Raw genomic sequence first — 24,144 nt, 5'->3', positions numbered from 1 at the left:
AGGGATTTGCTCATACATGCCTGATTATATACATTTATTTTTACAAAATTTAGAAAATGTACTAATTTTTCCAGCTCTTTGCAGTATTTTCTTTGTATTTATGAAGTGATAAAAGAGTTTCCCAATATCCCGTCTGTAAAAACCTTTGACTATATTATGTAAAATAAAAACCACTTATTTGAACCTGACTTCACCCAACGTTCCTTTTTTAAATGCTAGAAACATATGCAAATTAGTCATATTTAATGAAGCAATGCCTCATTTGCATATTTCATAAAACTTGCGCTACGAAAAAAGTTCCGGATGCAGGCTTAAATCGGTATCCAGATAAGTAGAGTGCTAGTTATTAGCTAGTTTGTGTAGCCTCTTCACCTGCAGTGTCTTGCCTGTGAGATGTAAGAACACATTCATACGTGATATAAAGCAACAGAGTGAATTCTCAGCCTTGAGTCTTAGATGTTATTGTTGGTGTGGAGCCTGTGGAATAAAGGAAGGCTAAGTAAAGCATGTAGTGGTCTTTCACAGGGGCTCTGACCTGCTTTCACACAACACGCACACAGACACACACATACCGATCTCTGCTCAGCTGTGATCAAGAGAGAAGAGCTGCACTTTTATCCGCAGAGCCGCCTGTCAACTAATGCCTCACATCATGGTGCCAGCAGATACCTGGAGCTCCTCTAAATCTCCAGCTCCTAAGGGAAAGAGAAAGCAGGAGAAACTTCTAGAGACCTGCAGGATCTCTGCTCTCCACCAAGTGCGCCTGTCCTGAGTGAGTGAATTATGCATTATAGCAGCTCAATGAGTGTGAGGAAACTGCTGAAAAATCTGACAGAGGAACAAGGAGACTGATATAGAGACTTAGATTGGTGCGTGTGTCTCTCTCTCTCTGTGTGTGTGTGTGTGTATATAATATATAATGTATGCGTACTCTCTCTCTCTACATCTCTCTCTCTCATGCACATTAATAATGAAGCGCTACAAAACTACTGTATATGCAATACAAACCTGCATATGATCTGTCTCTTTCCTCTGTCTCTTCGCTGAGTGAGTCTATATTCAATGAGTCACTCACTTGGCAAATCCACTAGGAGAATAGGGCCTTTTTAGATATTATCTGCACTAATTTTAGGGGCAAATTGGTTTTTATGTGGCAGCTGGAAGATAAACAGGGTTTTTTTAATGGCTAGTGGTCTTTCAAATATTGTTAATGAGCCTAAATATTTAATATTACCATTCAAAAGTTTTGGGGATGGTGATATTTTAGGATTCTCATGCTCACTATAGTCAATCTCATATAAAATAAAATTTAAAAACTGTAATATTGTGAAATATTGTTTAAAAATTTCAATTAAATATTCTTTAAATCTTAATGCATTCCAAAAACAAAACAAAATTCATTTGTTTTATCTAGCAAAGAAACTAAACTGCAAAATGCTTAAAGACTCTCAAAATATACAGTATATACATGCATATGCATATATACACATTGCCATACTAGTAATGCATTAAAAATATAACATCACTGACTTTAAATCTTTAATTGAAATCATTTAAAGGGGTGGTCCACTACGATATCATATTTTAAACTTTAGTTGATGTGTAATGTAGCTGTGTGAAAATAAACAACATCTCTGATGCAATGGGAGACATTGGCTTTTACAGAGTTAGCTTAGCAAAGCCTACACGGAACGAAGTTTGGAGACTACAAAAAAATACATCCGGGATAGTGAGATTACAAATGCTTCCGGTTACTCGCATACACCCTGTGCAGCAAAGCTGCGTGGCTAGAGGTGCTGTAATGTTGTAGCAGAGAAAGCTAAAATGCTGTCCTAATGCTGCTATTTACAGAGAGCTTCTTCAGTTTCTGTATTTGGACTTCCAAAGGACACGACACAAAGAGAGAAGTGCTTACATTCATTCATTCATTTTATTCTCGGCTTAGTCCTTTTATTAATCTGGGGTCGCCACAGCGGAATGAACTGCCAACTTATTCAGCATTTATGTTTTACGCAGCGGATGCCCTTCCAGCTGCAACCCATCACTGGGAAACATCCATACACACTCATTCACACACATACACTATGGACTATTTAGCTTACCTAATTCACCTAAACCACATGTTTTTAAACTTGTGAGAGACGTAATTACAATTTAATTTAAAATATGTTCCAGAGACTTATAAAAATATATATAGTTAGCATTTGACAAAGGACAGCTTCCAGAATCTCTCCCAGTTCAGAGATGGATTCGGCTAAAAACTCCTCAAGGAAGGAGCAGCTCAAACCATAATAGACGAAGCTGTGGATTGTGAGACACAATCTGTAAGTATTTTTATTTGTTAAAATTGATCTATTACATGCATAAGAGCATTAATGTTATGTTGTAGCAAGAATGTAAACAAGGATGTAAACAACGGGAAATGCTGTTTGGCACCGTTAACAATTTAGCTACAAATTCATATTTATCCGTCAAACAGCTGTAAACACTCACAATCTTCACCAGTGCTGCAGTGTCTCTCTATGCGGCCGTTTTCCGTACATTCTACATCTCAAATAACGAACTCGCAAAAGATATATGAACGCTTCATATTACTTACACATGCTTATTCCGAATATATGTGAGAGACACTTGGCAGATTTTTTTAGAGAGCAGGTGTGAGGTTCAGCTGTGCCCTCTGTGTCATTTTCTGTCTGATTCAGGCTCAAATTGATACGTCTAACAGCTAGTCTGACTGACAGTATTTACAGAGCACTTTTCCTGGTGACATTGAGCCAATTCGTGAATCACAGCACATTATGTTAGCTGACCAATCAGAGCCTCTTGAGGGCGGGCCTTTCAGAGAAACTAGGAAATATGACAGTCGTTTTCATGTTAGTTGAGTAGCTGTATATAATCAAAGTAAGATATATGAACAAATAACGTGATTTTTTACAAACAAAGCATGAGCACACATTGCTTTGAATCTTATAAACAAAACCAAGCCTTAAAATTACACTCTGGACCACCCCTTTAAAGTACCAACAGATGTGGATGTGTTTTTAAAGATGGGTGCTTTACATGAATCTGCCGAGGCCTACTCTCTAAATCCATGCCTCTTCACAGAAATAAATACGATTGCATCAAGGCAGAAAAGGATGCTCATCTTTCAAATTCTTACACTCAAGCAAACAAAACAAACAAACAAACAAACAGCAAACAAACAGCCACAGTGAATCTGAAGTAGCAGCTGACCAGCTCTTAACACGATATGAGACTTTAATCTCTCAGCCAAATATTGACCACCACTGACAGAGACGGTTTTCTAACCTGTACTTTATCTATTCAGGTCACACGTCTAAACCGATGAGAGCAGTGGTGAAGCCTTTGGTGAGTGTTTTTTTGGCGATGGGATGAAGCATCTATTGCCTACAGTCTGCACCTCCCAACCAACACAAGTCATTTACACACATTTCCCATCATGCATCTCTTCAGCGCAGTAACCGTGAGTTGTGTACAGTACAGTACAGCCCAGACTCTCTCGACAGTGTCATGGTCATCAGGTACAACTCTTCAATCACATTTATCAGTCGTTTATCAATTACATCATAACTTTAATTGATCATTTCCTCAAATAATCAATCGATAGGAGCAGGAACACAGTAGCTACTGGTCTCTTTTTTTTTTCTTGTTTTGTTTTTTGCTAACTGAGAGAACATACAGAGGGATAAACAGAGAGATTAAAAAATATCTAAAAATGCCAGAGGTACATTGTTTAAGTTGCCTAATCAGTGGTGCGGTGAAAAAGAAAAAGATATAGCGTAGGAACAAAATATTGTAGTTAGAATTAGACTGATTGGTGGCTGAACGGATGGATGGTCAGACTGATGGATGGAATATTTATGCCCAAAGTATACTTCACTTCTTTTCCAAACTATATTAGGAAGGAGGACATTTTGATAATCAACCAGTTTAGTACAGGTCGGGCAACATTTAGATAATCCATTAGAAAGTTAACTTGCCTCTGTCGTAAGATTTTCCAACATCCCTCATCCCAGTTTTTTGATACAAAACACTAAATATGCACACTATTTGTCAGTTGGATTATATGTAATTAGGAACTTGTGAATAGAGTGTTTTCGTGACAGGTCATCAGTCGGCCATGTTGGAGAGCAGAGCGTAAACAATGTCACTGAACTGAACAAAACTTGCTTATTTGGCTGATTACCGCTGCAGAAAATGATCAATTATTGTCATGTTTTGGCTTGCACTAATTGGTCTGCACTAATTTGGCCTGTACTAATTGGCCTTTACTGACTAGACAGACTAACAGTACTTAATATACTAATTGGTCAGATCGCAACAAAAAACAAACAAAACAATAAACTTTAAAAAACACATTTAGATGACACAAAAGTTACAAATAAACCAAGCAGAAGGAAAGTCTATTAAAGTGATTTTATCAAAATATTTCACCTTTTCCTATTACAGGTAATCATACACTATATGATTTACCACATCACATATGCAGTGCTTAATTTGAGCTGGATCCTGTTCCTGGGAAATGTCAGATATTCGTGTTTTGCATTCTGGTATTTATTTTAATTGATCCGATATTAACTTTTGCGTGGTGAATACCTGCATGTGTGTGTGAGAGAGGGAGAGAATGTGAATGAGGTCAGAGTGAAAAACAGTGAGCAAAGCTGTGTTGATTGTATATAAAGCTGTGTTGACACACATATAAAGGTCGGCACTTTCGACCAACAGCTGTCTTACGTTTACAATCACTCTCATTGGTTGGTAATTATTGTTTTGCGCACAGTGAGCAGTGAAAATAAATAATGGCATTGTGATATTATGTATTTTCATTTTTATAATGATATTTGTATTTTCAAAATGCCAGAGGCAGTCAAGCATATACAGTTGAAGTCAGAATTATTAGCCCCCCCTTTGAATTTTTTTACCTTTTTTTTAATATTTCCTAAATTAGTTTAACAGAGCAAGAAAATTTTCAACAGTATGTCTGATAATGTTTTTCTTCTGAAGAAAGTCCATATTGTTTTATTTCAGCTAGAATAAAAGCAGATTAAATTTTTTAAAAAACATTTTAAGGTCAAAATTATTAGCCCTTTTAAGCTCAATTTTTTTTTCGATCGTCTACAGAACAACGATCATTATAAATAACTGCCTAATTACCCTAAACCTGCCTAGTTAACCTAATTAACCTAGTTTAAGCTTTTAAATGTCATTTTAAGCTGTATATAAGTGTCTTGAAAAATATCTAGTAAAATATATTTACTGTCATCAAGGCAAAGATAAATAAATCAGTTATTAAAATGAGTTATTAAAACTATTATGTTAGAAAAGGTGTTGAAAAAATCTTCTCCTCCGTTAAACAAAGTGGGGGAAAAAATAAACAGGGGGGCTAATAATTCTGACTTCAACTGTATATATATAATATATATATATTATATATATATTATATCTATATATATATATATATATATATATATATATATATATATATATATATATATATATATATATATAAAATATATAATATGATATAAGATGAAACTCTCGGATCAGGATAGCGGGAGGCAGAAGCAAGCGATTTCAAGCCAGCCAGAAAACAGACGGATAAGGTAACTGGGGCTCTTCTTAAGATTAGACAGAGTAAGTCATTTTCGCTGGGCACATAAAGTGAAGTGACTGAATGTCAGTGGTGTAGTAAACTGAATACGATTTATGTTTGTAGCTACATGTTTGTTGCTTTTATTATCCATGGTTGACCCATAATGTTATATTGCACAATATATTAAAGATTGTTCAGAAATGTGATGCTTTTTTTTGTTATAACCACTTAGTAACATCATGTTCCGGGAAACTGAAATTGTGTGACGACGGTCACATTAACTTTTATTTACCTGGTTTGTTCCGAAATTATTCTATACAAATAAGCATTCCCACATGGTTTAGTCAGCTTAAATAAACAGAGCAACATGTTCAGTAGCAGATTAGAGTGCAATCCAATGCTGGTGTAACATTTGAGTATCCAGCCCAATCTCATGAGGAAACGCAACTTTTTTCACGTATTGTAAAAAAAAAAGCCTAATTCGCACAAATTCATACGATTTCATTTGTACGATATGATTTTTCAAAGGAGACTGTACAAATTCATATGAGTTAGCCACTAAATTAAAAAGTTACGAATTGCTTGAGATCGTGTAGGAGTATCTCCATCATGGTCATGCATTTTGGGTATTTGTCAGAATCATGACATAAGTCACTTCTAGAGTTTGTGTACTTCATCTGCCAATTGAGAGCCAATTGAGAGGCTCTGCCATGAGTGATCGTCTGTGAGCACACACTACCAAATGGAGGATACTTTGAAGAGCTTTACGTTCAACTGTGTGCGTATGCTAATGGTCACAAAAAATGAAGTATACTTTGGGGTTTACTGACTAGATGGATAACTGGAATGAAAATGTCAAAATGTCAAAGGACAAACGCAACGATGAGAACACAACACAGCATGAGTTAAAGTGGTAAAACAAACGATCTGAAAGCTATTTAGGTAGTATTCGAGTGGTTGGTGAAGATCTGCTACAAATGAGAACAGAAGAAAAGATGGACAGAAAGATGGAGCTATGGATGTATGAAAAATGTTTTGACTTGTTTCTTGTTTTTTTCTTCACAGGCACTAATGTTTTCACAGTCATATAGGAGGAATCAAAATTCAAAAATGTCTCCAGAGTCTAGAATTGCTACAAAGCTAAAACATTTAAAAACTATTTCTACCACTCCTCCAAGTATATCAAACTTAACTCATATTATATATATATACCTTTCTGTATATATAGTATATATTTATTTGTACATATAGATTTTGTATAGATAAATGATATGATGGCAATGGAAACTGAATACAATGGGCAATAAAATATCTAAGTCAATTCACAGTATAACATGATACATTCTCAAAAAACATAGGACTTTATATAGAGATAACATTTCGTTTTGTTCTCAAGGAAATAAAAAGCTACATGGGAATTATAAGTCTGTTCTGTACATGCAGTCACAGAATACTGTGTTAGCGCCTTCTGACTCAGTAAGGGTCAATGACAGATCAAGTGTACTCATGGCACACTGTATTAATTCAATCATTCTACATCCATCTCCCTGCTCCCCGTCGCGCTTCCATGCCGGGTACGGTGGACTTTTCGCTGACGCACCCGTATTCCTGGCATTGGAAGAAACGCTGACCGAGGGGATTAAGCGCCTGTGTGTGATTCGGTTTACACAACACGCAATTCAATACCTGAGCTTGTTATTTCTTGACTCATGCGATGACACGTGGGTCTTAAAACTGTGGAAAAGCCCTAAATTTCATTGCAAAAGATGACAAACCTTCTCGGAGGGGTCTTGTTTAAATGAACAAGATGTGAAAGGGAGACAAACAGCACTCGTTTCAAATAATAAAGGGGCGACTGAATCTGTTGATCTGTGACAACATGTACAAGCCCTCTATGACCCCCAGAATAAAAGTATTACCGTTACTTCTTGTGATGAGTAACTGCATCCAGAATGCTACAAAATCTACCGCATGTCTACTTTTTGCTAAATCATTTCAAAGCTACATTCAACTACAACACGGGCAAATAAGCGGTGCCTGACGTCAAATAGGTATTCAAAAGCTGAATCTCTGTATGACTGACATCAATTCTTTTGCCAAAATAAATGGTGTAGGATGCTTTGAGCTAAGAAATCGATTAGTGTTGTTTGTCCTTGACTCCTCATTATCATATGTTAACATTTGCACTGACAAGAGCCAGCAACTTGTGCTTTATTACATGCAACTCTGCATCGGAAGTAGACTTGACTTGATAATGCACAATCAGTGACAATGACTTTAAAACACTGCCCTTGACCACCCTAGGCAAGCTGTTTGTTCGAGATCTAACGCTTGATGATTAAGGAACAAAACAACAAGCACGATCCATTCGTGGTCCTCCATTAATAATCGTTAATGAACTGTTTTTAATACTATGTAGCCATCTAGTGCCAATCATAAATATTGCAACCCATCATCGTTTGATGAAAGACAAGTATTGCTTGTATGCAAAGAAAGGACCATCACATTGGGCAGTGCCGTGGATTTAGTTATGGCGATTTGAAATTTCTGTTATAAAAACAAATAAATAACCATAAAATCTTCACATCTATAATCCCACTATTTAACATCAGACACAGCTGGTTCACCCTTTTGTTAAAATACGACCACAGTGAGAGCAATAAATAGCATAAAAGAAAAAAAACCTGAAGGGGAAAACAAAAACATACAGGAAAAATTGCTACATTTCTGTTTGTGTTCTTATTGTTTTTCTTTTTGAAGTGTGTCTCTTTAGAACAATGTCATTCCTATTTGATGTCAAAGTGACACCATGGCATTGGAGTTCTGATAGGACAACAAAAGTTCTGTTGAGTGAAATGGCTCCATGTAGATTCTGATTAGCTTGGAATCAGAAATATAGAAAGAGTGACATAGTTTACTCTTGTTTACTTTGAGGTCAAATTTCAATTAAGAATTTTCCAGCCTGGCCTTGAAAGAAGAAGCCAATTCTGGTACTGACGGCATAACTGTTGCAAGTGTCAAAATTTAAAAAAAAAAGGGGGAAAAGGTGAATTTCAATATCTATGTGCATCAGGTTGCCATGGAGACACTTTTTCAGTCAGTGGGTTTTGATGCTGATCATCTGAGCCTCTCCAAGACTGCAATCAGATTGAATATAGATTAATGTTGAGTCATCTGTAAATAAACTGAGTAGCCAGTTTGAGCCACAGCAGTGTCTGATGTCTGTCGTCACATGTTGTATGTGGACGATGCAAAAATGTCTTTTCCTTGTTTCAGGGAGTGTATATGTGTAAACATGACATCATTACTCACAGAAAAATCCCAGACATTTGCTATCCACTGTTCTCATTGGAGGAGAGAAGCACGGAGGACATCATAATACTCAGCTCAGACCGAAGATGGAGTACGGCTGGAGTATCCATCGTGACCGTGGCAGAATTTGTTGAGCCATTCCCTGCTTTGACTGGTGTTTCTTTGCTGCTCTGGTCACTGTCATGGATGTTTTCCTCATCTTGGTGCGGCGTATGTATGTGCATCACACTCCAGCTGCGCTTTACTGTAGAACTCACCACACGCGCAGCAGTGAAGCCCCGTGTCATACTTCACTCTCTAGGCTGGAGAAATGGGCAGAACCACGGCGTGAGCACAAACTCTTGGCTTTGAGTGGCAGGTGTGGGGAGTAAAATCGCCTTGGCTGGGGCACAGACCGAAGTCTCTGGTACTGAAGCTTAGCACTGGCGGTGGCTGCCTGGGAGGAGCTGGAACCAGCTCCGGGAGAGAGCACGGGTGGAGGGGACATGGATGCAGAGGATGGAGGAGGAGGAATGGGCATAGGTAGAGAGTTGGGAGCAGAAGGTACAGGTAATGAGGGCAGGAGTGGCTGGGGTGGGGAGGGTGATGGCTGGGGTATGTGTTCTGAAAGCTGGGCTTGCTGGGAGCTTAGGTTGGACTGACTTCCAGATTTGGATTTGTCAGATTTAGTGGGTGCTTTGGACCGAGAGCTTCCACTGAAGCTATGGCAGTGGGGAAGCAGATCCTCCTGACTATGGGACTGAGTGCTGCTGTGTTTGTGGTGCACATGGGGCCTACCATGCCCATACTGTGTACACGTACAAGTTGCTGTGTCTTGCATTCGATCACGTGATCTGTGACCTTTGCTCTTTGACCCACTGCGGCTACGCTTCTCACCCTTCATCTGTAGTTTGTCCACTGACCAATAGCGGCGAGGTGGTGGCAGGGAAGTTGGAGGGGGTGGCCACTGTGAACCCAGCCCTCCACTGCCTCCTCCAGAACCCCATCCAATCCCTGGACCTGAACCCCAAAAATCACCTGCCCCACCCCACCCTTCAGCCCGACCCAAAATAGAGTCATCTCTACTGTTAACACTTCCACCTTTCTCTCGAGAAGGGTATGTTCCAAAAAACCAGCCACCACCCCCAATTCCACTGGCCCCACCCACTCCAGTTCCCTCCCAATATCTCTCAAAACAGCCAAATTCTCCTGAGGACCCCTCATCAGAAAAGCTTTCCTCTGCTCTTATTCTGTCTCGTTCTGACTCTGACACTGCCCCTCGCCCTGCCCGCCGTACTCTCTCCTCTATTCTCTCCCTCTCTCGTTCTCTCTCCTCTTCTTCTCTTTCCTCGTCCTCATCCTCAGAGTCCCACTCATGGAAGGACAGTCCTTCTCTTGTGCTAACTCTCCCTCTTTCGTAGTGGAGAAGCAGTGGTCGGCGCTCTCCTACTCTCCCTTCTGCCTCTCTCTCTGTCCCACTACTCCTCCGCCTCTTGGATGAGGAGAGGAGAGTATGTAAAGATGAGGGAGGGGAGGGTCCGGAGGCCTCCGTGCCACCTGCTTCTCCTCCACTAACCCAGAATTTGACTGAAGAGGGGAGTTTGTTAAGGTTGGGATAGCGTTTACTGGAAGGTCTATGTCGCGAATGGGAGCTTTTGGGTCTTCTCTCTCTACCTCTGCCTCCCCCACTCTCATCCTCTCTTTCATCTCCATCATCTTCAACTCCATCTCTTCTCCCTCGTTCTCTCTCCCCTTCCCAAGCTGAAAGGCTGCCTTTGTCCACAAATGCACTGCGATGTGTGTAGAAATGACGAGTACTCTCCTTCTCTATACCCATCCCTTCTCCATCTCTCTCTGCTTCAATATCACCTTCCTCTGGCTCTGACCGCTTACCAGAAGATATTTTCTTCTTCTTTTTTGTTTTCATTGCCTTCTTTTTCTTCTTTTTTACCTTACGACGCTTCCTCTCTCTTTCTCTTTCTCTTTCACGCTCCTCCCTCTTTTTTCTTTTTTTGTTTTTCTTTTTCTTCTTCTTTTTCTCCTTCTCCCTGTCTTTCCTACGTTTCTTCTCTCTTTTCCTTTCGGTATCTCCTTGAGTTCCACCACTTCTCTCCCTGTCCCTCTCTCTTTCTGCCCCATCCTGCCCACCATTCCTGGAGCTGTGCTAGCTGACTTCCACCTCTCTCTCTTTCTCTGTCTTTTTTTATGTTCCCTGTCTCCAAAGGTGCCCCATGGTTTGCGTGGCGGTATAGGAGGAGGAGGTCCATGAGTAAGAGATCTAGGGGAAAGTATAGACCGCTCTCTGTCCCTAGATCTGTTGTGGCCCTGAAGAAGGACTAGACTCTTCGGTCAGCTCATCCAAATCCTCCTCATCCTCCTCCTCAGCCTCTCTGTCTCGAGTGCTGCGAGATGGAAGCTGTTGTAGTTGATGAAGGAGAGGTGGAGCGTTGAGGATGTGGCTGAAGATGTGGTGGAAGAGCTAGTGGTGGATGAGGATGATGATGTGGAAGTGTAGGGCAGTGAAGGTGAGGGTGAAGGAGGAGTGTAGGATGGGGAAAGTGTAACTGGCACAGGGATGGGGAGAGGAGGAGAGGGTCTCGGTCTTCGACTCGCTTCCCTACCTCCACCTCTCCGGCCAGTGGCAGGATGTTCTCGTACAGTGGGCCACCAGGTTCTTTGGGCTTTTTTGGTCGCCGTTTTCTCCAGAAGGATGAAGGGAGGGGGGGAGAGGGGTGCTGCAGTGGGGGGTTAGGTGTCAGTGGGGCTGGGGTTTGGCTTTTAGGAGGAAGCCTGGGAGTCCCCAGAGATTTAACCCCTCTACCCTGACCCCCTCCACCAGTACCCACTCCCTCCTTCTTCCCCACGCCATGGTCCATGCCCTCTCCTGGTAGAAAGCCACACTAGTTTGGTGGGGGTTGTGGTGAACTCTGGGGATTGTTTTAGGAGTTTGAGAACCTGTCTGTTGGTCCACACATGGCCCAAGTCCCTCTGGATCAATAGGTCCATAGTAACGTTTATATCCATCTAGACCACTACCCGTACCTCCACCACTTGCCCAGGTAGGTGCCACCTTTTGGGGTAAGGGTACTGTTTCCGTTAAGGGCCCTCTTACACCCATCGAAGTGGTGGCACCAGCAGTTTTGGGTAGTCTCCACCGGTCTACAACTGCCAGCCTGCGATCTGGCCGGGGTAAGAAAGTAGTGCATGGTAGGGGAGCTCCTATAAGTTGAGTATTTGCAGGACCCAAGGCTGCTCCAGAATGAACAATTGGTGGAGGGGATCCAGGAAGAGGTGTCTTGTAAGACTGAGGAGGTTGAGGCTGTTGTGGTTGCTGCTGTTGCTGCTGCTGGACCATGGCAATGGCTGGATTGGATACAGCTGAAGTGACCACATGTGAGGAAGAAGTAGGAACCATGGCAGTGTGATGGTGGCCAGAAACTGTGACTTTAGCCCCACCTTGTGCGGTTTCATCTTCAAAGCTGCAGCAGCTATACATTCCCTAAGAGTACAAAAACAAATGAAGGCAAGTCAGTCAGATTCCGATAAGGACAAATAGGTTTTAATACCATCACATCTGTAATACCAGACCCAAAATTAATGTCAACTAAAATCATTCATTCTCTCACTTCACACTCTCTCTCTCACCCTGCTGAAGGCGAGAAGGAAGTCCAATTTGCCAGACTGTCCCATTTTGCTCATGCAGTGCCGCAGCCTCCAGTAAACCAGGTGTTCCCAGGCAAAGACCAGGAGACTTAGGCCCATGGCTACCCAGCAGCATGTAGAACACACCCGCCATGTTGTCTATGTCAAGTTTGGAGCTCATCACCTCAATTTTATCATTATGACAGATCCCTGAGAGCCAGAGACGCTCTAGCATCTCTATCTCATCTGAGTAGAGAGGAGAGAGAAAGACAAGACATTAAATATATGCACTTTCTTATTTAACAAGTTATACAATAGCTTGGCACAGATGCATCAATAAAACATGTATGAATGCAACATGGTAGTGACCTGCCTTCCAAACGCTTACTGTGGCAAGAAGCAGATGCTAACACTAAATATAAATCTGTTGTGTCAGGTACTCTATTTGAGATCTTTTAAAGTATTATGCTTATCACATTGCAGGTCATAGGTCAGGTACTGTAAAATGCTCCCTGGGCGTGTTAAGGAAACATTACAGTGAAGGTCTTTGTTAATCCTTATAGTGTAAAAAAGAGAGGCAGAGAAGCAAGAGGCCTGTAGGCTAGCAAAGGCTAGCTCCTGCATAATGATCTACACCATATCCTCTGTTCCTCAGAGGATAATGAGAAGACAAAAAGAAAGAAGTGCAACGTTCTTCATCTTTCAATGCGCATTGTATCATGGGAAATGAGAAGATGTGGAGAAATAAGTAAGATGCGGTGAAAAGAAGAGGAGAGTGACTTTGTCATTATGACAAATAGCAGAAGAACCTCTTTTTAGAGAGCGGGAAAGTTAACATAAAAAGAGAGATGAAGACAGATGGTGACAGGGTAAAGGATGGTATATGTGCAGTGTTTATGTTGGTCTCTGTGTGTATGAGGGTGTGAAAAATCGGGAAAATGAAATGAAGGAGTAACAGAATGATAGGCAAGGGAAAAAACAAGGAGGACAGAGAGGCAGGGCTGAATGGTGAAAGGGTGAGATCATAATCATTAATTGTACTAGAAGATGGCCAGGCTTGTTGCAAACTCAAGAGAAAAATCAGAATTTCACCTGCTATCAACAGGAAAGACGAGCTGGGGAATTACCCACAAACCTTACTAGACCAAGGCATGAATAGCAGCATTTACTGCTTTGATGAGGACTGGTCCAACAGCATCAACTTTATCTCAAATTCAAAATAGTGCCGTGGGTAAACATATAAAGCCCCATCATCACCCATCACGCTGTAAATGACAGTTGCGTTGTTCGCACAGAGATTGAATTTATGGTGTCTGTCTCTTAAGCTCTCAAAACAAACTATCCAGCAAGCATACCTGCGGGCATTAATCACAATGTAGATGAGATGCTGCAGACCACATCACATAAAACATTTCACAAAAGAAAAAGCAGTCAAGCAGGACGAACAGCAGCACAGGCTGAATCCCACATGGGACTTCAACAGGATAACAGCACAAGCCCAGCTCAGGACCCGAGCAGGTGCCCTCACTATGTTCACACTGTCCATTCAGCCTCCTTCTGATTCCTGCAGTGGCCCTGGCACACCACCTCACTGACCACAGCCAAACTCAGCAGGTGTGACATACTGAAAACATACAGTACATACACACACAGATATATGCTAACGCACAGGCAGACTTGCACAGCTTTATAAATGCAGTGTAAGTTACAAATACACTCCCACACGTACAGCATAAATGTGTGCATAACACATTCTAGCACATGTACAAATGCTTTCACACCTTTGCTCTCACCATAACAGCTTCTGTTTGGCAATGGTACTCAGGGTTGGCACAGTTAAGTGGGCACAATTTAACAGCTAATGCTTTAGCAAGGTCTTTAAGTTCAGGCAGACAGCCAGTCTGTGCCATCTGTGTGACCTCCAACATTGTTCCCTGTGCAGCCCCCCCTGATCCCTAACCTGACCCATACCACTATCAAGCTTAAGCAAACACTGCTCTTGGATCAGTTTTAAAGGTCAACACTTTTATAAATATATCGCAAACGCTGAGGAATTGTTGACCACTGTAATAAGTTTGTGGAATTGTTAGCAGGTGAAAGGACTCCTATTCTAGACGATGGTTGCAAAGAAAGCTGCTGGCCCTGAGATAAAATAAAATAGCACTTTTAGCAGGTAGGAAGTGCTTTTGCGTGACACTGACCATTAAGGGCACCTGCAGTGTTTAAAAGACTTAAAAAGACTGCAGAAGGACAAGTGGTTTCCTGTGGTTTTTAAAAGCTGAAAAAAGCTTAAAAGGACAAATTGTAGCTGTACAACCTCTATCTATCTATATTATACAGTTTCTATGTGCTTCCCTATAATGAATAGACCTGGAAGGGATCCATTTGAAGTGCGTATTTAGAATAAAGTCAGCGAAGAAGTGAACAAGTATCTTGGCATCTAATTAAAATTTGATAGTCAGGTTAAAATATTTGGAAGAAGGTCAAAGGTAAACTGTTTTCTTATTATCTGAATATTTTAAGTCTGCCATCCTACATTACATCATGGTCACAAGCCTCTTCAGCTACATTGAAGCTTATTGTTTCGATATACAAACAAGCAATTAAAATTATGGATTTGAAGCCAATGCAATGGCACCATTGTGCTGTTTTACACAAGCATTACCTTTTTTTGTTTTGTTTCATTAATTTAAATGATCTAAAATAATTTTTAAAGGGCACCTATTTTATCCCTTTTTCAAGATTTAATTCTTTTGTGTCTCCAGAATGTGTCTGTAAAGTGTCAGCTCCAAACAGAAATCAGATTATTTATTATACCTTACAGAAATATTGGGATTTTCTGCTCTGGACACAACATAGCTGTTTTTGTAGCCTCTGCCTTTATTGTAATTTTTCCCTGCCACCGTTCCCATGTGCCTGTTAGAGTGTCTACACCAGATAAACAGCACAGTGACAGACATGAAGGAAGGAGAGTTCAAGTAAAGTTTGTGAGAAATCCTACAGTAAGAACAGTAATATATTTGATGTATTTGAGTTAATTCAAACCTTTCTGCAATGATGAGTCACACACAATGTTGTTACAAAACTTGTGTGCACACACACAGCGGACACGCACACATACAGCATGCACATTTAACTTTGCACTGTTTTTTGCACAGCAAATGTGACAGGATATGCGTTAATATCCACTGCTGTATGGATATCAGTTATGTTAATGTACAAAATTAAACCAGATTTAACATCCACAAAAGGGATTGAAGCATTTTCTTTTATAATAGTACTTGAATGTGGCTGTGGTGATAATCACGACTTATTATTACATCATTACATGTATAAAAATCAAATAAATCATTACACACGTTTTTAAACGTGTAAAACTCATTCTTAAATATATTTTATGATGATTGATGATTACATCGAGCTGCTTTGCGCACATCCTGTCATGCTGATATGATTATACGCGATACTAGAGAGACATGTTCAGTGGGTGGGAAAACCACACTCCTACATCATGTTTGCGGTCGGCCTCAAAATGGGAGGATTTGGATCATATTTTAACATCAGGAAATTTAAAAAAAGACTTACTGTCTTTATATCACCCCAATATGACTGTGGACACACTATACCACCTACACACAGTTTTGTCCAAACAGCTTACAAATATGAGTTTCATCATGGGTGTCCTTTAAATGTTTGAATATTCATGCACCATTGCTAGTTATTTTGAGCTAATCATTAGGCATCAGACCACTCACAGAGTGAACACATTTACACGATTAATGGTGACTATATTGTTCCAAAGTGTAAGCTCTTTTGGTCAATCTGTCTTTTCAGTGAAGGAAACAAAACTCTGGAATGATTCACCTGTTAACCCAACATTTAAAAATAGTGTAAATGTTTTTTTTTAGAGTAATTTAAAAAGTGGCAACTTAATAGAATATTATTAGTTTATTCTTTGATCATGTTGCATTCGCAGCAAATAGCTTTTGTATGTGAAAAGTAAAAATTATGTGTGTATGCATATTGTCCTTCTTTATTGTGCTGTTGGAATGTTTTCATCCACTCTGGGGTGAATTTGGGTCTTGGGCCATAAATTACTCAACTGAATGATTTTTTGTGTTATTTTTGCTAAGTCTATCAAGACACAATGCTTGAAATTTAAAATGCAACAATTGTCTGGGCAAATTTACTAGCCTTCATTTTATTTTATCATGTTTGTGGCCGTTTTTGCCCAATTGACTCCCATTATAATGACTATAGATTGCTACTATACTAGTTTTAGATTGCAAAGCCATGACACCATATAATCATGCATTCTTGATTGTTGCAGGTTTTCCCTGTTGGGAAGAGGTAAGATAAGTTACTTTAAAAAAGTAATAGATTACAAATGACTGATTACTACTGGAAAATTGTAATGTGATTACATTACTAATTACTTCATGTAAAAAGTAATCAGATTACTAATTACTTTACTTTGAAGTTACTTTTAAAACATGAAATATACCTATTAAATATAAATTTTAAATAAGCTGCATCTCTTTTAGTGACTTAATATTCATTAAGAAACATTACAATGGGTTGATCACAGCAGCTTGACATGTTCAAAACTTAAAATTCACCTATGATTTCAAAACTCAAAATTCTCATCATTCACTCATCATTTCCAAACACAAAAAAGACATGAATAAAACTGTATGCCTGTAACTATTGACATCCATAGTATGGAAAAGCACTGCAGCGTTTGGGTGTTCTGTGTTTGTCTGAGGTGTTTAGTATATCGAAATGTGTATATTCCATACAAAATATGAAGTTGATCGGTCAGTTCTTGTCACTTGACTTGCGGTTTTCAACAGGGTGTGCAAGTTAAATTCAAGCAAAAGACTCGTTATGTGAACGGCCCCGTAAGCAGTTGGACCGCCATGCTTTTGGGCGCCGGTGTCCTCCTTGGTGACAAGTATTGGTGACGTCCTGGAATGCTTTCTGTTCAAGTGCTTGAACAAGTTGCCGGTCGAGGTAAAATCAGTCGAAAGTTCTTTAGAGACTGGACATTTCACATTTTTATACATTTGTAGACTGAATTTTTGTTTTTACGCTCATTGAAATCAAAGTATTTCTTCTCGCATTCTTCTCGCATTCTTCTTCTTATTAACTGACGTTGCAGCAGAAAATGTGATTTAAAAGATGCGTTTTTTTCTTCTAAATACTACATTGTAATGTAAGTAATGCAATTACATTGACTTTAGTAACTGTAATCATTCATTCATTTCTTTTCGGCTTAGTTCCTTTATTAATCTGGGGTCGCCGCAGCGGAATGAACCGCCAAATTATTCAGCATATGTTTTACACAGCGGATGCCCTTCCAGCTACAACCCATCTCTGGGAAACATCCACTCATTCACACTCATACACTACGGACAATTTAGCTCACCCAATTCACCTGTACCACATGTCTTTGGACTGTGGGGGAAACCGGAGCACCCGGAGGAATTCACGCGAACGCAGGGAGAACATGCAAACTCCACACAGAAACGCCAACTGACCCAACCAAGGCTCGAACCAGTGTCTGCATTCTAGATTGAGTTTAGTCTGTGAGTGAGTAGGTGAGTGAGTGTGTGTGTTTGTGTGTGTGTGTGTGTGTGTGTGCGTGCGTGCGTGTGTGTGTATGTGTGTGTGTGTGTGTGAGAGAGAGAGACGGAGAGAGACCTTTGCTTACTTATCTTGATATGTCTGAGAAAATCAAAATAAGCAGCTCAGCTCTCAAAACGTAGTAAACTTAGTAAGTGTATTTATGCACACACACTATAATCTCCATATGAAGCTCTATATAAAAGCGACAAACATTTTTGCACAGGCCTATCTAAAGAGTTAATGCTGCAAACTGATGATCAACGGTAAAAATTAAACATTTCACCTCTTCCCAACTGGGAAAACCACCAACAATCAAGAATGCATGATTATATGCTGCCAGGGCTTTGCGATTAAAAAATGTCATAATAATGGAAGTCAATGGGACAAAACAGCCATGAACACAACAAAAGGGTAGTACATTGAACAGTAGTCAAGGGTTAAAGTAGTTTTTAATGTAATTTAAGCAACAAATGCACAAGTGTTTGAAAATGAGGAAGTCTGCTATTTTTTTAATCACTTGTCCAGTTTAATTATGATGTCTGTGTCAAATGAGTAAATAAACAATCTATCTATCTGTCTACTGTAAAAAATACTTCTCAGTATTACCCAATATTCAGTATAACACCCAGTTAAGCTTAAGGATTATTTTTTGTATTGGCAACAGTTAAGAATATTTTATTTTCCATCATGTCAATATGCCTTCAACAAATATCAGTCAACCATTTAAACTTGAAAAGAAGCCAAACTGTAACAGCAACTACTGACTGAAACAAAGAGCTGATACTGTCTTTCATGGTTATCCAGTGGAGCATTCTGGAAATGAAGAGAGCAATTACACGTAGACTTGTCAAATAAAGATGAGACTAATATAGGTGATAACAATAACCCATTATCCCTAAAAAACCTCACAATGGTTTTTAACACTATAAAAGTAAATCAGGGACAGAATTAATACAATGACATCAATAAAACACCCACATCCTGAACAACCACCAACCAGATGAATAATAATTTTAAAAAAGTCACTGTTCATTTCACATGTAAAGCTTCTCAGCTGTTAAACGGTGGTGTTAGCTAATGAAACCTGGCACCAGTGTGACGATCTCACTGTGGGAACCTGGCTTACATACACATTCTTTCAGTCTCGCTCGCTCCGACACATCAAAAGCCAAAGAGGATTTAAACAGCAATCAAACAAACATCCAGTTAAAACAAAACACCGTGGGATATAGCTAGTGCATTTATGTGTTTGTGTGTGTTGGGAGAAGGGAGGATGTATAAACGACAATTAAAGAATTAGTACTTGGACAAGCACATTTGAAATCAGATGCGTTCCACTTTGACTTTGCAAATCCGTAACAGCTAATCCTGTGACTCACTCAATGCACACGTCTCACTCATAGCACACAGCGGCTAGTGAGCTGACTAGCTATCTGCTTCCTACACAGACAAATGCTTTGTAAGTGTTGTGGAACCTTTAAAGTAAGTGGAATGTAAGTAGGAACGCTTTGCTCACACCGTAAACAACACACTTACCAATAATCACTATAACTCTGCGGTGTCAAATTCAGTTCCTGGAAGGCCAAAGCCTAGCATAGTTGAGTTCCAACCCTGCTTCAACACACTTAGCTGTAGGTTTCAAACAAGCCTGAATGACTCATTTTGTTTGATCAGGAGTGTTTAATTAGGGTTGAAACTAAATATAACTAAACAGTACTATAACTCTTAAGAAAGTGATTTTGACACCCCTACTATAACTGTTAGCATGTTGCTAAGCTAACAACATGATTCTCTCTGTAGCATAAAAGTCTTATATTTTCAGTACTGAATAAGTGCGTCCCAAATTGTATACTTCTGCACCATTCAACATAATTTTGTAGTATAAATAGTGTAAGTAGTGCATTCACATTGAAATATTTAAAAAGATGTGGAAGGTTGGGACACTTCACACACTCAACAGCCACAGTATTAATTTTAACAGAAAATTTTGATTTAGTTTTAGTCTTAGTCATACGTAGGCCCACATGGAATCTGCGCATGCAGATTTCCGCAGATTTTTAACCCATCATTAATTCTGTTTATTTACTTGTGTAAATGTGTGTAAATCTATATTTATTCAGTTTTTAAAATAATTTCAGTAATATTTTGGACTAATATGAAAATGTTCATCTTATTTATGTACAATGCAGTGTGTAAAGTAATCTTTTCTGTCTTTTAGTAGATATATTATATGAGAGACTTGCTTTGTTTACCAAATAAAGTGGATCTAATTGGATTTGCATAGTAAACATTAAATAAAAGTAAAAAAGATATTACTTTTTATTTCATATATTAAGGTTTTAGTTATGATACTCCCAAAATAATTCCGCAGAGACCCGCATATGTTTACCAAAATTCGCCGCAGAAATAGCAAAAAAATTCCGCAGATTCCGTCTGGCCCTAGTCATAAGTCAAAAATTCCATTTTAGTTTTAGTCATATTCTAGTCTTCAGAATCATTTTAGTTTTAGTCTAGTTTTGACATCTAAATTTTATAAGATTTCAGTTGACTAAATCTACTTGAGATTTAGGGGAGGTTGTGGTGGAAATACGGAAGTTTTCCGGGAGAAATAACAAAACAGGAGGGTGACGGGAGATGGGTCTGAAATACAGCAGTGTTGGCAGGTATGGTGTTAACTCACATAGAGGAATTTTAAAGCGAAGATGTATGTTAAAAAAAAAAAAGAAGTGTGCTTCACTTCAAGGCAGTTTTGTTATGTTGTATGATACATGAAATACATCATTATGTTGTATTTGTCTTGACATCAAACGTGAATCATCTTTTTCTCTCAGCTGTTGCCATTTCACTATAGCTTAATCTGGCAGACGCCCCTATGAAAAATGATGCAATCGCATCCCACGTCTACTGTGGAGCAGTTACTTTTCAAATGTGTCTGTGTGTGTGTGCGTCATGTGTCACACATCAAGACTAATTCTGATTGGATATTTTCTAAAAAATGTCCAAAATTTTTCATTAACGAAATTAACACTTCAACCACAGCTTTTTTCACGTAACGGAAAGGGCGGGGTTACTGGGCGCTGATGATGATACCGGGGAAAGGGGCCGCTGATGTTAGATTATTCAATTTGGATTGTAAAAGCAAATTATCCTACAAGAGTGATTATATCACCTCCCGATGGAGAATGTGGTTATACTCATGGCAGGTATTATTTCGTAATTTGGTTATTTATTTCACTAATTCGGCAACAGTCAAACATCTTCTGGGAAATGTTTGAAAAATAAAAAAAGTAGTTAGCATTCCATTCGAGATGACACTACATTCACTAAGCTGCTGAGTGTGTAATTACATGAGTACATCGTGTTTTAAAAGGTTTTTAAAAAAATTAAGAAGTGCTTAATTTTTCCCTGCTAATTCTAGCCGAATTAAACAATAAGACTTTTCTCCAGAAGAAAAAATATTATCAGACATACTGTGAAAATTCCCTTGCTTTGTTAAACATCATTTGGGAAATATTTAAAAAAGAAAATTCAAAGGGGGACTTCAACTGTATATGTACATTTGTTTCTTCATTGAATGTGTTGCAGTTAAATCTATTTTTCATTCAACAAAATTACAATAAGCTGTTGTTTTAGTATCTGGATAAAATTGTGCATCTAAAACAGTAGCATAATAAAGCTGCCTACCTTTTGGAACATAATTCATATTGTGATCACATGTAGTTTGCAATTAGTGAAAATCTAACATAGAGTACATCTAAAGGCTGGTTTATACTTCTGCGTTGAGTGATCGGCATGACCCATGGCAACTGTCTTGCGTATTGCTGTGCATTAACAATTCTGCGTGCTGTTGCTCTACAATACCACCTCCGAAACACTAGCTGGCTGTAAGTTTATATGTTCCTCTGTGTTGAGTTTATTCGCTGTTGTTTTGTTTTTTTGAACGCTACCTTAATGTACAAGTAGCTAAAACTTGCCCATTTAGAGGTGGGGACCGGCAGACGTGCAACGACTTTAATCATAAGAGAAACACAAAACAAAAGTTTCCATCTGGAGCTCCTTCATTAGCTCTCGACACTCCAAAGGGTTCGTGCAGCTCTCAGCAACAGCCACACTCATCACAGCTACCAAGCCAACCAATCACAGAGCTTGCGCTACGCATCTGTGCAACGTGTAGTTGCATTTTTTGAGTGTTGACGTCAGCCACGGTGAGGTTAAAGAGCTTAAAATTACCAAGAGGCAACACTCAATAGAACGGTCCATTGCAACAATAGCGTCCTGCAACAGCTCAGCGATTTCGCTATTTTTGAGTGAAAGCAATCAGATTGAATCTTTTGCTGTCGTGATGGCAAGCAGCTGCTTTGTTTTTTTTTATTTATTTATTTAAAAAGCACCTCAAAGCTGAAATATAACCTGAAAGACGACAATACAACACGTACAATCACAAGACTTTTAAAAGTTTATTTTATAGACTTGTTTAATATATTTGTACTATACTTGTTTTCTTGAAATGGTTACATTTAGGTGAAATGACATTAAATTACTTTAATTTAATAGTTTAATTTACAGAGTGTCGTCTCTTGGACTTGGTCGCCTCTATGCTCTTTGGTGAGGGCTATGCGACAGTGAGCATATGCGTGAGCTTGACGCAGAAGTATAAATCAGCCTGAACAATAGTCCAAATTTAGACTAGTCATTACAGACTTCACATGTGTAATTATTAATTCCTGTCTATATGATAAAACAATTTTTGACTTAGACTCTTGTTAGATGTCTCTTAAATTTACCCTGACAGGCTCAATTTAGCCTTTTTTAGCCAAGATACGTATTGGACATCTATTAGAGTATTTTTAAACACACAATAAAATTATCACAAATAAAAAATAATTATCAATAATAATCAATAAAAAAGTCACAAGATTTGAAAAAAACACTAGGTTTAAATACAAAAACAAAAAAAAATCTGGATCCATAGGCACTATAGACAAAAAAGCAAAACAAAAACAGCAATGTGTCTCTCTTGTCTACTTGTGATCCGATCAAACAAAATGCAATCTGGCAAATCCACTGCAAACTCTTGAACCAGCAAAACTTGCCCTTTAACCTTCATACAAAACGTCTGACATGCTTTCCTGAAATTCTTCTGACATGGAAACATGTATTCTTACAAACACATAAGTCGATTTTCACTGCACATTTGACAACCAACAGTAAATGTGACCCCAGTTTGATGCCTTAAAATCTCAGTACGTTTTGTAATGCAGCACTGTCTTATCCTCTCGATTTCTCTTTATCACACACCACTTCTGTCATTCCCGAGACTGAATCTTTGATACGTGCCCATCTCTTTTATGCATCAACGCTGCCATCATCTCCTTAAAGTCGGTAAACAGCCTGCTAGCACAAAGACAAATGTCACCTGGCAGACAGCAAAGATACCCACACTGTATTGCGTCATGTCAAGGAAACTAGATTAGATCAAGATGGCTGAGAAGATGGCTCGAAGCTAACAGCGCAGGCTAATAAATGAAGACTTGTTAAATATGCATAAAAAAGAGACTTTAATCTCCCAAAGGCTTTTATCTTCTCCAACCCGACAGCACAAACACAGCAATATACAATCTCCTAATTTTGGCACTTTGATAGTGCAGAACTCTCACCGTCGCCCACCAACTGCAGTAAAGCCAGGTCCAATGGCCGTTTCCAGCGGGAGTTCTTGATCAGGGCGATGCCATATCCAGTCGTGGCGAATACTTTCCCTGAGCCGATGGTCATTACTTTACAGCCTTCATCTTTACGAGCCATGTAGTTCAACACGGCCGCGTCGTAGATGAAGGCATCCAGCTTACTGCAAACACAGACAGGAAGAGTACGAGTTAGAAGAGGTGACAGAAAGATAGCACGGGGGAAACTCTGCATTATATTAGCACTTTGGATAAAAGTGGATACTGAAATGACAGGCTCAGGAAAAC

General features: G+C 39.2%; 1 protein-coding gene and 1 long non-coding RNA gene across 2 annotated transcripts in view; one reads left to right on the top strand and one right to left on the bottom strand.

Moving 5' to 3' along the window:
- The first annotated feature begins 591 nt into the window (after positions 1-591).
- On the top strand, positions 592-3,499 carry LOC130242744 (uncharacterized). The gene is made up of 3 exons (XR_008839085.1): positions 592-772; positions 3,329-3,369; positions 3,475-3,499. It is a non-coding gene; the product is annotated as an uncharacterized LOC130242744 (long non-coding RNA).
- A 5,710-nt stretch (positions 3,500-9,209) lies between these two features.
- LOC130243116 (uncharacterized) overlaps positions 9,210-24,144 on the bottom strand; it is a 126,075-nt gene continuing 111,140 nt past the window's right edge. The window contains 11 exon segments of the mRNA XM_056475174.1: positions 9,210-11,018; positions 11,020-11,102; positions 11,134-11,239; positions 11,241-11,291; positions 11,293-11,352; positions 11,354-11,544; positions 11,547-11,727; positions 11,832-12,404; positions 12,551-12,673; positions 12,675-12,793; positions 23,833-24,020. Coding sequence (XP_056331149.1) covers positions 9,210-11,018; positions 11,020-11,102; positions 11,134-11,239; positions 11,241-11,291; positions 11,293-11,352; positions 11,354-11,544; positions 11,547-11,727; positions 11,832-12,404; positions 12,551-12,673; positions 12,675-12,793; positions 23,833-24,020 — 3,484 coding nt within the window.

Source organism: Danio aesculapii, chromosome 16 (genome assembly GCF_903798145.1).
Source record: "Danio aesculapii chromosome 16, fDanAes4.1, whole genome shotgun sequence".
Lineage (NCBI taxonomy): Eukaryota > Metazoa > Chordata > Actinopteri > Cypriniformes > Danionidae > Danio > Danio aesculapii.
Note: the sequence above shows the minus strand (reverse complement) of the source record. Positions and strands in the feature narration are given on the sequence as shown.